Raw genomic sequence first — 16,010 nt, 5'->3', positions numbered from 1 at the left:
CCAGGAAGGTGGCACACAGGTCCAAGGAGGACCAGGTGAGGCAGATGGGAGAGAAGATGTTGAGGTTGTGAAGGACTGGAGATAGGGTGCCTGGGCCCAGAGTCTAGATCATGAAGATATCATCAATGACCCTGAACCAGACTGGGGGTTTGGCATTTTGGGAGGCTAGGAAGGGCTCCTCTAGAGGGCCCATAAACAGGTTAGCATAGGAGGGTGCCATGTGGATGCCCTTGGCTGTGCCACAGATTTGTCTGTATACTTTTCCTTCAAAGTAGAATTAGTTGTGGCTTAGGGTAAACTTAATGAGGAATGAGGTAATGGGTTTGGTGTCTAAAGGACATTGGGAAAGGTAGTGTTCAACAGGGGTAAGACCATGGGCATGAGGGATGTTGGTGCATAGGGAGGTGGTGTCAACAGTGACATGTAGGGATCCAGAAGATAAAGGGGTGGGGATGGTGGAGAGTCGGTGACTGAAGTGGGTTGTACCTTTGATGAGGGAGGCTCAATTACGGGTAATTGGCTGGCGATGTTGATCGATGAAGGCCAGAATTCTTTCAGTGGGGCACAATAACCAGCCATAATGGTGCACCAGGATTGTTGGGTCAATGAATTTTGTGGAGCATGTAGAAAGTGGATGTGCAAGATGTCATAGGGGTGAGGAGGGAAATGGATTCAGGGGAAAGGTTCTGGGAATGGCTTAAGTCATTAAGTAAGGATTACAGGTTATGTTGGACTTCTGGGATGAGACCACTTCAGCAGAATTGGTAGGTGGAGGAGTAAGATAATTTGCAGAGGTCTTCTGCCAGGTAGTCATTGCAATTCATAACAACAGTGGTGGAACCTTTGTCTGCAGGTAGGATGATTAGGTTAGGATTTGTTTTAAGGTGGTATATGGCTGTCATTTCTTCTGCTGAAAGGTTGGTGCTCTGAGGAAGAGGTCTAGGGAAGGATGATTAGGCCAAGTTGGAGATAAGGAATTCCTGGAAGGGGACCAGCAGATGGTTGGGGGGATCACAGTTTGATGGTGGTATGAACTGGGAGAGGCAGGGTTAAATGTTGGAATTAGGTTGGCTTTGGTTCGACGGATTGGCAGCAAAGAAGTGTTTCCATTGAAGTGATCGGAAGAAGGAGTGTAGGTCTTTCACAAGTCCAGTACGGTTAAATTTGGGTGTGGGGGCTAAAGGTGAGGCCTTTGGATAGGACTGAAAATTCTGTGGGGCTGCGGGTTTTGGTGGACAGGTTAACAACAGTGTTATGAGAATGTTTCAGCTCTGGATTTGGTGGAATGTTTGTAAGGAGTTTTGGGGAATGTGTCAAGTTGAAAAGATCAGGTAGGCCGGGCTTGGGTGCTATGAGGGGTTGACAAGGAGACTTTGATTACATATCATCATGCCTTGAAGTGAGGGACATTCTACTCAAGATCCTTCCCACCCCTCCTAAAGTGGTTTTCCATTGCCCACCAAACCTCCACAACATCCTAGTCCATCCTTTTGCCTCTGCCAATCACAACCACTTGCCACAGAGATCAGATCCCTATGGAAGACTCAAGTGCAAGACCTGCCCAATCCACATACACAGCTCTTCCTTTTCCAGTCCTGTCATAGGCTTATGCTACACCATCAGAGGCCAGACCACCTGTGAAGTCAACCATGTCATATACCAGCCCTGCTGAGTTCATTGCACAGTTTTTTATTTTGGTATGATTACCAAACAGCTGTGCACCAGGATGAACAGCCACTGCCAAACTGTGGTGAGGAGCAAAGTAAACCACCCTGTGGCACAACATGCAGCCAAATGTAACACACTTGATTGCAGTGGCTGCTTCACTACCCAACCCATTAGGATTCTACCCTCCACCACCAGCTTTTCTGAGCTGTGCAGGTGGAAGCTATCCTTATAACACATTCCCTGCTTCAAAATTACTCTATCTTCAACCTACAGTAAGTACTGTCCCCACACCCTCCACCCAATAGTTTCTACCCCCTCTGTCCTATTCCCATTGCCCACCATCTTTGTGTGTACCACCTGTTTCCAGTGGACCCACCATATTTTCCCACTCCTCTCCTTATTTGCTCTTCCTCTGCACCCCCTCCTCCTCCCTGCCCCACGACCTCCAAACACTGGGCATGTTGGCAGTCTTGTCCCTGCGCACTCCACCAGACAGTGCTGCTCTTCTCTCTCTCCACCCATACACTGCAACCCCTTTTCCCTATCCGCCCCCTCCAAATTGCTGCTTCTATTCCATGTGACAGTTGCATCCTGGTCTGAGCAGCTGGAGAATGCTGGTAATGTGTGTGTGTGTGTGTGTGTGTGTGTGTGTGTGTGTGTGTGTGTGTGTGTGTGTTTCTTTCTTTTTCTGACAAAGGCTTTGGCTGAAAGCTAATGTGTCAGTGTCTTAATTGTGGCTTTCTGCAGCTTCACATGTCAGTTTTATGGTAAGTAGCTATTTATCTTTTCTTACATTGTTACTACTGGATAAAGTGCTGTTAGCCTTTATTGTTCACCTCAGTGAAATGTACCTTTAACCTAAAACTTAGAATATTGTGGCCAGTATTAAATTTAAACAATTAAATGTACTTTTTTAACAAACCACTGGTCTGGGAAAACCTAAAATCTAGCAGACACAATAAGTTCATGACTCCTTAACTCCATAATTGAAATCCAAAGGTCAGGGAGCTCCTTGTCAGAGAACAATCATTGACTCATAGTGGCCAAGTGCAAATTATGATCCAGAGACAATGTTTTGGAAGTTATCATGAGTCACTTGCAGTGACAAATGGGATGTTACCTTGAAAAGTGTCATGTTCTATTTCCACCCATGTCATTGTCTAAAGGAGCTCTTAAACAAAAGATGGAATTTGCAATTTTAGAGAATGGTATACTGAATTTCAATAGAAATCTAAAAGGACAATTGAGTAGAAGTAACAGATATCAACTGTGTATAGCAAATGCATAAAAAGTGTTCTTATCAACAATTTTGCTTTTTAAACTTTTATTCAGTCTGAATGAAACAATTTGTAAAATATAATATACAGTGCCACATACAGATGTATGTATATTGCTGTTTCTTTTAAATTTGTTACAGGTTCAACAGTATATCATGCACAAGTTAATGTGGAATACTTGTCAACTCACTACGTAGGTTGGAAATGGGAAGCACGTATGGTAGAACGATTCATTAAATGTACAGTAAATGGAATTCCTGGTCGAGGGGTTTCTGAATTTCACTACCACAACAGCACTGGAAGGCCTGAAAAAGTTTCAAAGAATGATCCACAGTGGTTTCAAGCACTTAAATATAAGTAGTATAAGTTGCAATTGTTAACAATTTTGAAAAAAAGGACTTTTCAATGTGTTACACTGTGTTATTAATTTAAAATGTACTATTTGAATATTATTTAATGAAACGTTTGAATACTGATAATTATAATAATCATAAAATATTTATTAGCTTATCCCTTTATTTTTTCTTCCTCTTTAACATAAAACCTCAAAATCCTGACACAAACTTCACAGGACTACAGAACAAAGTCACCCATCAAAACAATAATTTAATAAGTTAAGCCCTCATTTTCAAAGTATACAATTACTTGTGTCTGCATTGGGCATATGGAAAATCTCAGAAATTATTATCAATTTCCCATCAACACTGCAGACCACTTTAGATAACATATATTGGATTTTTATGCTATGAATAGACAAATCTTCACACACATATATCTTCATTGCAGTTTCACTTATGAAATACAATGCCTATGAAATTAAAAATATTTGATTTTGAGTTTGACAACATATCACTTTCCCCACATACTTCCTGTGAAAGGACCATGTTGAAAAAATTTGAGGACTTAGAGCTAATACAGAGGCTTACCAATATTCTTCCCATGCGCCATTTGCAGGTAAAGAGGGATGAGTTACTGGTACCAAAGGTACCCCTGTTCCACACTATCAGATGGCTTGTGGAGTATTGATGTAGATGCAGATGCAGCATGATCTCTAGGTTGGAAGGGGACCTTGTATATAAGGAAGCCATCGGCATATCTGCATTGTGATAGAAACTGAAATATTTATTGGGAACCAATGTCTGCTATGGAAGCTCAGTTGTTAAAATTTGTGGTAGTGTAAAGAAAACTTTAAAGAATTCCAAGGCATTTGCAACCAGTAATGGAAGAGTTTACTGACTGGCAGTTGGTTGATGATATTAAGTGTAGTGACAGCCCATGGGGTGCAAGCATTATCACTGCCCCACAATAAAATCAAGGCACAGGAGAATATAGATTTTATCCTAAATAACATTACCTGAATGTAAGGACTATTAAATGTGTATCCTATACCAAATTCATTGGAGACTTTGGACAACTTGGGCCAATATCAATATTTCTCAATAGTGGATCTGAGAAATGGCTATCATCAGTTGGAAGTGGTTCCAGAAGACTGTCCAAAGACCACTTTTACAATACTTTGAGGCCATTATCAAAACTGTTGAATGTTGTTTGGGCTTAAAAATGCACTGACTACCTTCCAGAGGCTACTACATGGATTTCCCAACACACTGGAACACAACAAAGTACAGTTTATCTTGAAGATACAATTCCATTCGTGAAGGATATGGAACAGCATGTGCAGAAGGTGGAAGAAGTTTTCAAAAAGTTACACATAGCATGACTGATGCTCAGTATCAATAAATGTCCATTTGCTGCAGTTCAGGTGAATTACTTAAGTCATGTGTTTACTCCTGAGGGTGTCAGAACTTACCCACATTTAATTTCTGCAGTCTGCAATTTTGTGCCACTATAGACAACAATGCAGCTTCAGTTATTTCTTGAGCTCTGTAATTATTATAGGAAGTTTGTGAGGGGATTTGCTGAAATTTCTGAACCACTGAGTAGATTGTTGAAAAAAAGACTGAAATTTCAGTGGTCAGTTGACTGTGACACTACATTTCAGAATTTAAAATGGCATTAATGATGAGTTCAGCATTGGTATATCCACACTTTAGTCTGGAATTTATTAGATCATGTGACACAAGTAATTTAGTCACTTTTCAAATAACTTCCGGGAATTCAGCCAGGTAAAACTTTCAGCGACCGCCAATATTTCGGTGGGAGAACACCCCGCCATTTTCAAGGCAAACTGCTGGACAGGCGGCGTACATGCAAATTTAAAACCTCGGTTCTCGGACTGAAGCAGGAAAGATAACACACACACACTGAACACTAGTGCCACCAATGATGACCAAAGTCAGAGCTATCGATAGTGAGATTATGAATTCACAGGTGAGGTAGCATTGACTCTGTCCCTCTGTTTTTTGACAAGGGTGAGACCCGGATTCCAAACAGAGTTTAAACAGAAGCCTCCATCCCTGTTAACGAGGTTTATCGCTAATTTAATCTCAACTGCCTCCCTAATAACACTGTCCCAATAGTAGGACGTGCATCCCAATATCTCGGTGTTATTATATAACATGGGGTGACCAGTATCCAAGCAATGTTCGGCAATAGCAGATCTATTTAGCTGCTGTAATCGTGTGTGCTGTTTATGCTCAGTACATTGGTCCTCCACGGTCCTGATGGTTTGACCAATATATGCCATGCCGCAGCTACAGAGAATACGATATACATCCGCCTTAGCAATCCAAGATCATCCTTAACGGAACTCAAAAGGACTCTAATTTTAGATGGAGGTCGGAAAACACAATTCACATCGTATTTCCATAAAATATGACTGATCTTGTTGGACGTGTTTCCTACGTAAGGCAAACAGGCAGTAGACTTAGGTGTTGACTCAGTATTATCATCAATCACCCAATATACAGTTGGTCGATAGTGCAATGCACGTTCAATCTGTCTATCACTGTAACCATTTTGATGAAATGTAACTTCAAGATGGGACAGCTCAGCTGGCAAAGTCTCAGCGTCAGAAACGACATGTGCCCTGTGTACCAAGGTACGAAGTACCCCTTCACGCTAAGCCGGATGGTGACAACTATTAGCCTGTAAGTACAAGTCAGTGTGAGCACATTTCCTGTAGACTGCATGTCCCAATGATCCATCATCCTTCCTCCTAACCAACACGCCAAGAAAGGGAAGGCAACCATCCTCTTCCACCTCCATCGTAAAACGAATGTTCGGGTGGATCGAGTTCAGATGTTCTAGAAAGACATTCAGATTCCCCCTACCATGTGGCCAAACAACGAAGGTATCATCAACATATCTAAAGAAACAGGCGGGTTTTAAAGGCGCCGACTCCAATGCACGTTCCTCGAAGTCTTCCATGAACAAATTTGCGATCACAGGAGACAACGGACTACCCATCGCAACTCCACCTGTCTGCTCGTAATACTAGTAATTAAATAAAAAGTAAGTGGATGTCAACACATGACAAAAGAGATTAGTTAATTCAGCACCAAACCTGGCCTCAATTAACCGCAACGAATCAGAAAGAGGAACACGATTGAAGAGAGAGACCACATCAAAACTCACTAAAATATCAGAGTCATTCAACCTCAGTCCCTCCAAACGACGTAAAAAATCAGCTGAGTTTCTGATATGATGTTCACACCGACCTACTTGTGGACTTAACAGAGAAGCAAGACGCTTGGCTACATGATATGTCGGAGCGCCGATGTTACTCACTATAGGATGGAAAGGAACCCCTTCCTTGTGAACCTTTGGAAGGCCATATAACCTAGAGGGAACAGCACTATAGGTGTTAAGACTCTTGATAGTGTCCTGCGACAAACCATGTTTCTTCAGGAGGCTGTTGGTCTTTCTCTCAACACTTTTTGTGGGGTCAGCATCGATTCTGCGATACGCTGAATCAGATAGTAAACATTGCATCTTTCGTACATAATCATGTTTATTTAAAACAACAGTGGCATTGCCCTTGTCTGCAGGTAAAATAACAATACTAGGATGAACTTCGAGAAAGCGTAAAGCAGCCCTCCCCTCTCTACTGCTGTTACATTACTCTTGGGTGGACTAGCCCTAGTCAAAACACGGCATGCCTCCCTCCTAACCTCCTCTGCAGCATCAGGAGGTAGTTTGCAAACTGCCTGTTCAATTGAACTAATAAAATCAACTACTGGCAAACTCTTCGGAGTGGGTGCAAAATTTAAACCCTTCCCTAGCACGGATAAGGTTGCGTCGTCAAAAGATTTCTCTGTGACATTTATGACAGAACATCGAGATATAACATCCGACTCCATGCGATGAAAACATTCAAACTTGGCCAAATGCCGGTTAGTGATGGAGTTGAATTCAAAGTCAGCTTGAGTCCATGAGGCACCATCCAACCAATCCCAAGTGAAATCAGACACTTCAGATGCAACCATTAAATGAAAACGATACAATTCTTTGAAAACAGAATCCAAACATCGATGATTAAGGAGCCAGCACATTGCTTGATACAATTGGTGGCAGGAGAATTAATATGGTGCACAACCTTGGCTCTTGTTCGCGAAAGGATTCGTTTTACTCATCGACGTTTGGATTCTGTTTCCAAAGAATTGTATCGTTTTCATTTAATGGTTGCATCTGAAGTGTCTGATTTCACTTGGGATTGTTTGGACGGTGCCTCATGGACTCAAGCTGACTGGGAATACAACTCGGTCACTGCCCGGCATTTGGCCAAGTTTGAACGTTTTCATCGCGCGGAGTTGGATGTTATATCTCGACTTTCTGTGATTAATCTCACAGAGAAATCTTTTGACGACGCAACCTTATCCGTGCTAGGGAAGGGTTTAAATTTTGCACCCACTCCGAAGAGTTTGCCAGTAGTTGATTTTATTAGTTCAATTGAACAGGCAGTTTGCAAACTACCTCCTGACGCTGCAGAGGAGGTTAGGAGGGAGGCATGCCGTGTTTTGACTAGGGCTAGTCCACCCAAGAGTAATGTAACAGCAGCAGAGAGGGCTGCTTTACGCTCTATCAAAGTTGATCCTAGTATTGTTATTTTACCTGCGGACAAGGGCAATGCCACTGTTGTTTTAAATAAACACGATTATGTATGAAAGATGCAACGTTTACTACCTGATTCAGCGTATTGCAGAATTGATGCTGACCCCACAAAAAGTGTTGAGAGAAAGACCAACAGCCTCCTGAAGAAAAGTGGTTTGTCGCAGGACACTATCGAGAGTCTTTACACCTATAGTGCTGTTCCACCTAGGTTATATGGCCTTCCAAAGGTTCACAAGGAAGGGGTTCCATTCTGTCCTATAGTGAGTAACATCGGCGCTCCGACATATCATGTAGCCAAGCATTTTGCTTCTCTGTTGAGTCTACAAGTAGGTCGGTGTGAACATCATATCAGGAACTCAGCTGATTTTTTACGTCGTTTGGAGGGAATGAGGTTGAATGACTCTGATATTTTAGTGAGTTTTGATGTGGTCTCTCTCTTCACTCGTGTTCCTCTGTCTGATTCGTTGCAGTTAATTGAGGCCAGGTTTGGTGCTGAATTAACTAATCTCTTTCGTCATGTGTTGACATCCACTTACTTTTTATTTAATGACTAGTATTACGAGCAGACAGATGGAGTTGCGATGGGTAGTCCGTTGTATCCTGTGATCGCAAATTTGTTCATGGAAGACTTCGAGGAATGTGCACTGGAGTCAGCACCTAATAAAACCCGCCTGTTTCTTTAGATATGTTGACAATACCTTCATTGTTTGGCCACATGGTAGGGAGAATTTGAATGTCTTTCTAGAACATCTGAACTCGATCCACCCGAACATTCGTTTTACAATGGAGGTGGAAGAGGACGGTTGCCTTCCCTTTCTTGACGTGTTGGTTAGGGGGAAGGATGATGGATCATTGGGACATGCAGTCTACAGGAAATGTACTCACACCGACTTGTACTTACAGGCTAATAATTGTCACCATCCGGCTTAGCGTGAAGGGGTACTTCGTACCTTGGTACACAGGGCACATGTCGTTTCTGATGCTGAGACTTTGCCAGCTGAGCTGTCCCATCTTGAAGTTACATTTCATCAAAATGGTTACAGTGATAGACAGATTGAACGTGCATTGCACTATCGACCAACTGTATATCGAGTGATTGATGATAATTCTGAGTCAACACCTAAATCTACTGCCTGTTTGCCTTACGTAGGAAACACGTCCAACAAGATTGGTCGTATTTTATGGAAATACGATGTGAATTGTGTTTTCCGACCTCCATCTAAAATTAGAGTACTTTTGAGTACCGTTAAGGATGATTTTGGATTGCTAAGGTGGGTGTATATCGTATTCCCTGTAGCTGTGGCATGGCATATATTGGTCAAACTATCAGGACCGTGGAGGACCTATGTACTGAGCATAAACGGCACACATGATTACAGCAGCTAAATAGATCCGCTATTGCCAAACATTGCTTGGATACTGGTCACCCCATGTTATATAATAACACCGAGATATTGGGATGCATGTCCTACTATTGGGACAGTGTTATTAGGGAGGCAGTTGAGATTAAATTAGCGAGCAACCTCGTTAACAGGGATGGTGGCTTCTGTTTAAACTCTGTTTGGAATCTGGGTCTCTCCCTTGTCAAAAAACAGAGGGACAGAGTCAATGCTACTTCACCTGTTAATTCATAGTCTCACTATCGATAGCTCTGACTTTGGTCATCATTGGTGGCACTAGTGTTCAGTGTGTGTGTTATCTTTCCTGCTTCAGTCCGAGAACCGAGGTTTTAAATTTGCATGTACTCTGTCTGTCTGTTGCAGTTTGCCTAGAAAATGGTGGGGTGTTCTCCCGCCGAAATATCGGCGGTTGCTGAAAGTGTTACCTGGCTGAATTCCCAGAAGTTATTTGAAAGTTGTATACGCCAGGAGAAACTCAGGTCTCAAATTTAGTCATTGGATGTGTTCTTAGTAAAGTTGCTGATGGTAAAGAACACCTGGTTGGTTTGGTTTGTTTTGTGCGGGGCGCAAAAACAACAAGGGTCATATGCCCCCATATCAAAACTGTGAAACACGAAGAAGAGAGGAGTTAAAAATGACTGTACATCAATTGCAATCAACAGAGAAGAGCTAAAAACAGGGACACAAAGAAAAGTCTTAAAATACACCATAGAGAAATGGAGTTCAAGAACTAAAAATTAAATGAACTCATTTGCTGAAACAGCTGACAACTCAGGCTGCAAAACCAAGTGGGAACGTAAACAGTTAAAAAATGTGCATTCTGTCAGGAAATGGCGGACAGTTAAAAGTTAGGTGCAATGGGCACAAAGTGGTGGGGGAGCACCACTTAACAAATGGTGATGGCTATAAAGGCAGTGCCCAATACGCATAGTTAAAATGGCCTCCTCGCGGTGGGAGGGCCGAGAGGAGATCGTCCAAGCTGCTAGGAGAGGCTTAATACACTGGAGTTTATTCCCATGAAGGGAGACCCAGTGGTGATGCCAAAGTGACACCGCCTGCTGACAGATGGCTACACAGAGATCATCAGAGGGACTATAAGAAGCAGTGGGCTGAGGTACGAGGACTGTATCCTTGGCAACAGCATCATCAGCCTTGTTTCCTGTCAGACCAACATGACCAGGAACCCACATAAGCATCACAGTGCCTCCAACAAGAGTGAGCAAGTGACAGTTTTCCTGGACCCATCGCACTGAGGGATGAGTGGTGTACAGTGCACAGAGGCTTTGAAGGTCACTGAGAGAGAGTGAGCAGATGACAAAATTGAAAAGCCTGTTTCGCTGGATGTACTCTGTGGCCTGATACAGAGCAAAGAGCTCTGCTGTAAATACAGCAGTGTGCCAGAAGATGAAACCGAAAAGCATCAGCACGGTCATTCTGAGAGCCATCAGTGTACTACACAAAGGTACTATCGCAAAGTTCCATGTAAAGGTTGTGAAACTGAAGGTGATAGAGTGAGGCTGGAGTAGAGTCTTAGGAAACGAATAAAGGCCAAGATGAACACAGGCTGCCACATGAAACCAAAGTGGTGTAGGGTTCACATCCACTGCCAGAGCATGAGTCAGAAGCGAACCCCATGAGGTAACAGAGAAGAGGGACATGTCCCATACTGATGATCAAAGGAATCATCAAAGGAGGAAGCATAGGAAGGGTAGCCCTGCATGGCAGACAAATGGCATGCATACCTGCCGAGGAGCAAGTCATGGCAGTAGGACTGTAGTAGTTGAGCAGCTACTGCACACAGACTCAACCAGGCAATGGATGATATGATTGTGGATAGTATTGAGATGCTGTAAGAGGGACAGACATGCAGATGCATAAACAAAGCACCCATAGTCTAGTTTTGAACGGACAAGGGACTGGTACAAATGGAAGAGGATGGTTTGATCTGCACCCCAGGAAGTACCATTGAGGATATATAGGCCACTGAGTGATCGTGTACAGTGAGCTGCCAGGTAAGACATGTGGGAGGACCAAGAGAGTTTCCTATCAAGCATGAGCCCCAGTAATTTCATAGTTTCAATGAACGGAAGAGGAACAGACTCAAGATGTAAAGATGGTGGGAGAAGCCAATTGCACCACCAGAAATTCATACAAATGGCTTTTTCAGTGTAAAAACGAAAGCCATTGCACATGCTCCATGAGTAAAGATGATTGAGACATTGCTGAAGATGCCGCTCAATGAGACAAGTCCATGGATAATTGAAATAGATGCTAAAATGGTCAACAAAAAGGGAGCCGGAGATGCCCGGCAGGAGACAGGCCATTATAGGGTTCATGGTGACAGCAAAGAGGATGATGCCCAGGATGGAACCCTGAGGCACACTGTTTTCCTGGATAAAGGTGTCTGAGAAGGCAGAACCCACACGGACCTTGAAAACTTGGTCTTCTAAAAATTCCTCAAGGAAATGGGGCAGGTGGCCACAGAAGCCCCACATATAGAGACTAAGGAGGATACCAGTCCTCCAGTAGATGTCATAGACTTTCTCCAAATAGAAAAAAACATGGCCACAGTCTAGTATTTCCCAGAAAACCATTCATGACATGGGTGGACAAAGTGATGAGATGGTCAACTGCAGAATGGCCCACTCGAAATGCACACTATGCAGTAGTTAGTAAATTGCAAGACTGAAGCCACCATACCAGCTGGGGATGAATCATATGTTCCATCACCTTGCAAACACAGCTGGTGAGAGATATGGGGCAGCAGCTAGAAGGAAGGTGTTTGTCCTTAGGTATGAGTATGACAGTGGCTTCATGCCAGAGTCTGGGAAAGTGCCCTCTGCCCAGATACCCTTGTAAGTATTAAGCAGAAAGTGATTGCCCATAAGAGAAAGGTGCTGCAGCATCTGAATGTGAACAGTGTCTGGCCCTGGGGCGGAGGGTTGGGGTGAAGTGAGAGCATGATTTAGCTCCCACATAGTAAAGGTGGCATTGTAGCACTCACAATTCTGAGAACAGAATGGTGTCACCCAAGTCTCCTCCACACATTTCCGAGGGAGGAAGGCAGAGTGATGGGAAAAGCTCAAAATTTCTGTGAAATTGCAGCCCAAGGTGTTGGAGGTAGCAATAGCGTTCACAATGTCATTGTCTGCTACTGTCAGGCCAGAAATTGGGGAATGTATCTTGATATCACAGAGCCTTTGGAGGTTGGCCCACACAACAGAGGAGGGAGTGGAACTGTTAAAAGAACTAATAAATGAAATCCAGCTAGCTTTTTTGCTATCTCAAAGAATGCGACAACACTGAGCAAGCATCTGATTATAATGAATGCACCTTAACGTGACAGTTAAAAATGCAGAGAGCACGTCTCTGTGTGCGAACTGCATGGAAGCATGCCTCAGTCCACCATGGGACTGGGACACAGCACGGTAAAGAGGAAGTACAAGGAATTGAACATTCTGCAGCAGTAAGGATAACGTTGGTAAGATATTCCACCTAGTCATCACAACTGGGGAAATCTTGTTCATCGAAGGTCGCCAGGGAGGAGGAAAGCTGCCAGTTGGCCTTACTAAGCTGCCATTTGGGTGTGCACTCAGGTGGGGTAGGAGGCAGTAAACGGATAGCACACGGAAAATGGTCACTTGAGTAAGTGTCAAAAAGAATGGACCACTTGAGACGATGGGCAAGCTGGGCAGTGCACAAGGATAGGTCCAAATGGGAATAGGTGTGCGGGGATTCAGAAAGGAATGTGGGTGCTCCTGTGTTAAGGCAGATGAGGTTAAGTTGACTAATAAGGTCAGCCAAGATGGTCCTCTATGCCAGGTTCTGGGAGAACCCCAAGGGGAAGGTGCACATTAAAGTCACCAAGCAGCAGAAATGGTTGAGGTAGCTTCCGAATAAGCTGGAGGAAGTCTGCCCAGGTGACATCGAATTATGGAGGGATATGAATGGTACATAGGGAAAAGGTCAAGTAAGGAAGGAAAATGCAAACAGCAACAGGTTGAAGACGGGTAGTCAGGGAGGTGGGTTGGCTACGAATGTCATCCTGTTTGAGCAGCATGACTCCCCTATGAGATGGAATGCCAACTGCAGGGGGAAGGTCAAAACAGACTGGGAAGAAATGCAAAAGCTCAAAGTGGATGTGAGGACGCAATTTAGTTTCCTGAAGGCAGAGTACAAGTGGATGCTGCAATTCTACAAGCAGCCGTAAATCCTCTCTGTTGGATCGCAGACTGCGAACGGTCAATGGGAGGAGATTCATGATGAGGAAAAATGGAGGGATGCCACCTCAGCAGCTGCCAAGTGCCAGCCTGCAAAGACTCGGTGATACAGGGCACAGAGGCAGGAGGATCCTTCTCCATGAGATCCACAGAAGTATTGACTTTCTTGTGTTGCTGGTCTGTGGAGTCCAATGCAGAAAAATGGTTGGTGGCGCACACTGGTGACACAGATGAAGGTATCATGTGGCAACGCCGTTGAAAAGGATCTTTGAGTCAGCGGAGGAGAAGACCATTTGCATTTATTGGACTTCTTCGAGCCCTTCTGGTTAGCAGAGGAAGACTCAGGCATTGATTAGGTGGAGGGATGTAGGAAGTCTTCACGGGAGTATTTCTTCTGACCTTCTCGGTCTACCAGTTGCGTAGCTGGTGACTTTGCCCTGTGAGGTGAGAGTTTGATGGCTTGTTGCACAGCTGGATGAGGAGATGGTGATTCTACCATGACACTCGGTGATTTCCCAACCTCAGAACTGAATTTGAGGTCACATGTCTGCATGGTCATATCCTTCATGGAATGAGGTGTAGCAAGAACAGAACTACAAGTGCCAGATGGTAGAACACAGGGTTTGTGACTAACCAATAACTTGCGACCAACTGGGTAAGGAACTTTTTCCTTTATCTGGATCTCCTGGACAGCTCGCTTATCAAGATACACGGGACAATCTCGCGAGGAGGTGGCATGGTTGACATTGTAGTTGATACAGTGAGGAGGAGGTGGTGTACAGTCACCCTCATGCGCACCCCTACTACAGGTTACACATTTGGTCGGGTGTCAACAAGACTTTTGAGTGTGGTTGAAACAATGACATTAGTAGCAGCACATCAGGTTTGGAATGTACGGTCAGACTGTGACAACTTCATAGTCTGCTTTGCTCTTGGATGGAGAGAAAACGAGTGCTTGGCAAGAAAAAGAGTGCTTGTGGGCACTGATGAGGAATTTAAGTAATTCATCACCCGATGGCCAGCAATGACACCCTGATCAGAGAGGTATGTTTGGATTTTGGCCCCGGTTAGACTGTCAAGGAGCCTAGTGTAAATAACACCATGAGAATAATTCAGAGTTCTGTGGGCCTCTACATGAACAAGATAGCTGTGGAGAAGTGAAGCATGAGAATCATATGTAGTCTCCAAAAGCAAAGTGCCATTCTGTAAATGAGAGCAGGATTTCACAGGGCCAGCAAATGCATCAACACCTTTCTACATAATAAATGGATTTACTATTGCAAAGGACTGACTGTCTTCAGTACGTGAAACCACAAGGAACTGTGGTGCAGCTAGAAGGGTCTTTTCATCATTTAGCCTCATTCTGTTTATGTTTCGTAGACGTTGATTGTGAAGATGATTGGCTCACTGCGAGAAAATCCCCTATGATTGCCAGCATCTCCAATGGGGCGCTCCTTCCAACTGGAGGCCCACTTCAAAAGGGGGGCAACCACCTTGGGTGATTGTTCAAACCTCTGGTCACACATCCCAAACACCTGACAGAGGGACCAATCAGCAATTTGGGAATGTAGCAGCTCAGGCAATCACCCACCCCTGGGCCTGGCCTGTACCACGGGGTACATGCAAAACCTACCTGCCAACCCAGGGCTGGGAATTAGGAACACCCTGTGGCATACACGTCAATCAATAAGAATAAAACCATTAATTACACCACAGAGAAAGAGATGTTGTCTGTTTCTTACAGTTCCATTGTTACTTTAAAATTGTAGCAGACCACTCTACATTAAAGTGGTTGCTGTGGCTAGGGGATTTCTTGAATTGGTTGGCGCACTGGACTCTAAAATTGAGCGAATTTTATTATGAGATGGTACATAAACCTGGGAAAAACCATAATAATGCCAATAGTTTAAGTAGAGATGTTAGAGTTTCGTAAGTGTTGGACTGGAGCAGTGCTGAAATGGCAACAGTCTCTGGCAGCTGATGCTGACCGCTAATTATTTAGGTCACAGAAACAGTTTACAACATACAAGAGTTTGTGCAGAATGACGAAAGATGGATGATGCTTGGTGGTACGTGTAGCTTTTAGGGATAAAGTAATGAAGCAAGCACATGATCATGTTTTAGCAGATTATGGCAGACAGAGGATGACTGACCAGTGGCTGGCTGAAAAGTTTTGACGAAGGAGAAGCAAACAGGATGTGGAACAATATGTCAGAAATTGTATACCTTGTGCACAATATGCCACTCTCAGTCGCCACTTAATTCCTTTACAGTTGTAACCAAAAGCATCGAAATTCTGGGTATGGATGTTCTGGGCCCATTGAATTGGACTCTCAAAGGTAACTGTTACACAGAAAACTGTTGATCAAGTTTCATGTTTCTCACAATGGTTGCCACCCCGACCAGCATGCAAATACAGTAGCACAAGCTAT

At 43.8% G+C, this 16,010-nt stretch overlaps 1 protein-coding gene across 1 annotated transcript in view; it reads left to right on the top strand.

The window, feature by feature from the left end:
* The window catches only part of LOC124607017, a 231,844-nt gene extending 228,389 nt beyond the window's left edge, over positions 1-3,455 (top strand). The window contains exon 9 of the mRNA XM_047139176.1: positions 3,086-3,455. Coding sequence (XP_046995132.1) covers positions 3,086-3,306 — 221 coding nt within the window. The 3' untranslated portion in view covers positions 3,307-3,455. The remainder of the gene's footprint in view (positions 1-3,085) is intronic.
* The last annotated feature ends 12,555 nt before the right edge of the window (positions 3,456-16,010 follow it).

This window comes from Schistocerca americana, chromosome 3 (genome assembly GCF_021461395.2).
Source record: "Schistocerca americana isolate TAMUIC-IGC-003095 chromosome 3, iqSchAmer2.1, whole genome shotgun sequence".
Lineage (NCBI taxonomy): Eukaryota > Metazoa > Arthropoda > Insecta > Orthoptera > Acrididae > Schistocerca > Schistocerca americana.
The sequence above is the reverse complement of the archived record's forward strand: the minus strand, read 5'-3'. Positions and strand labels throughout refer to the sequence as shown.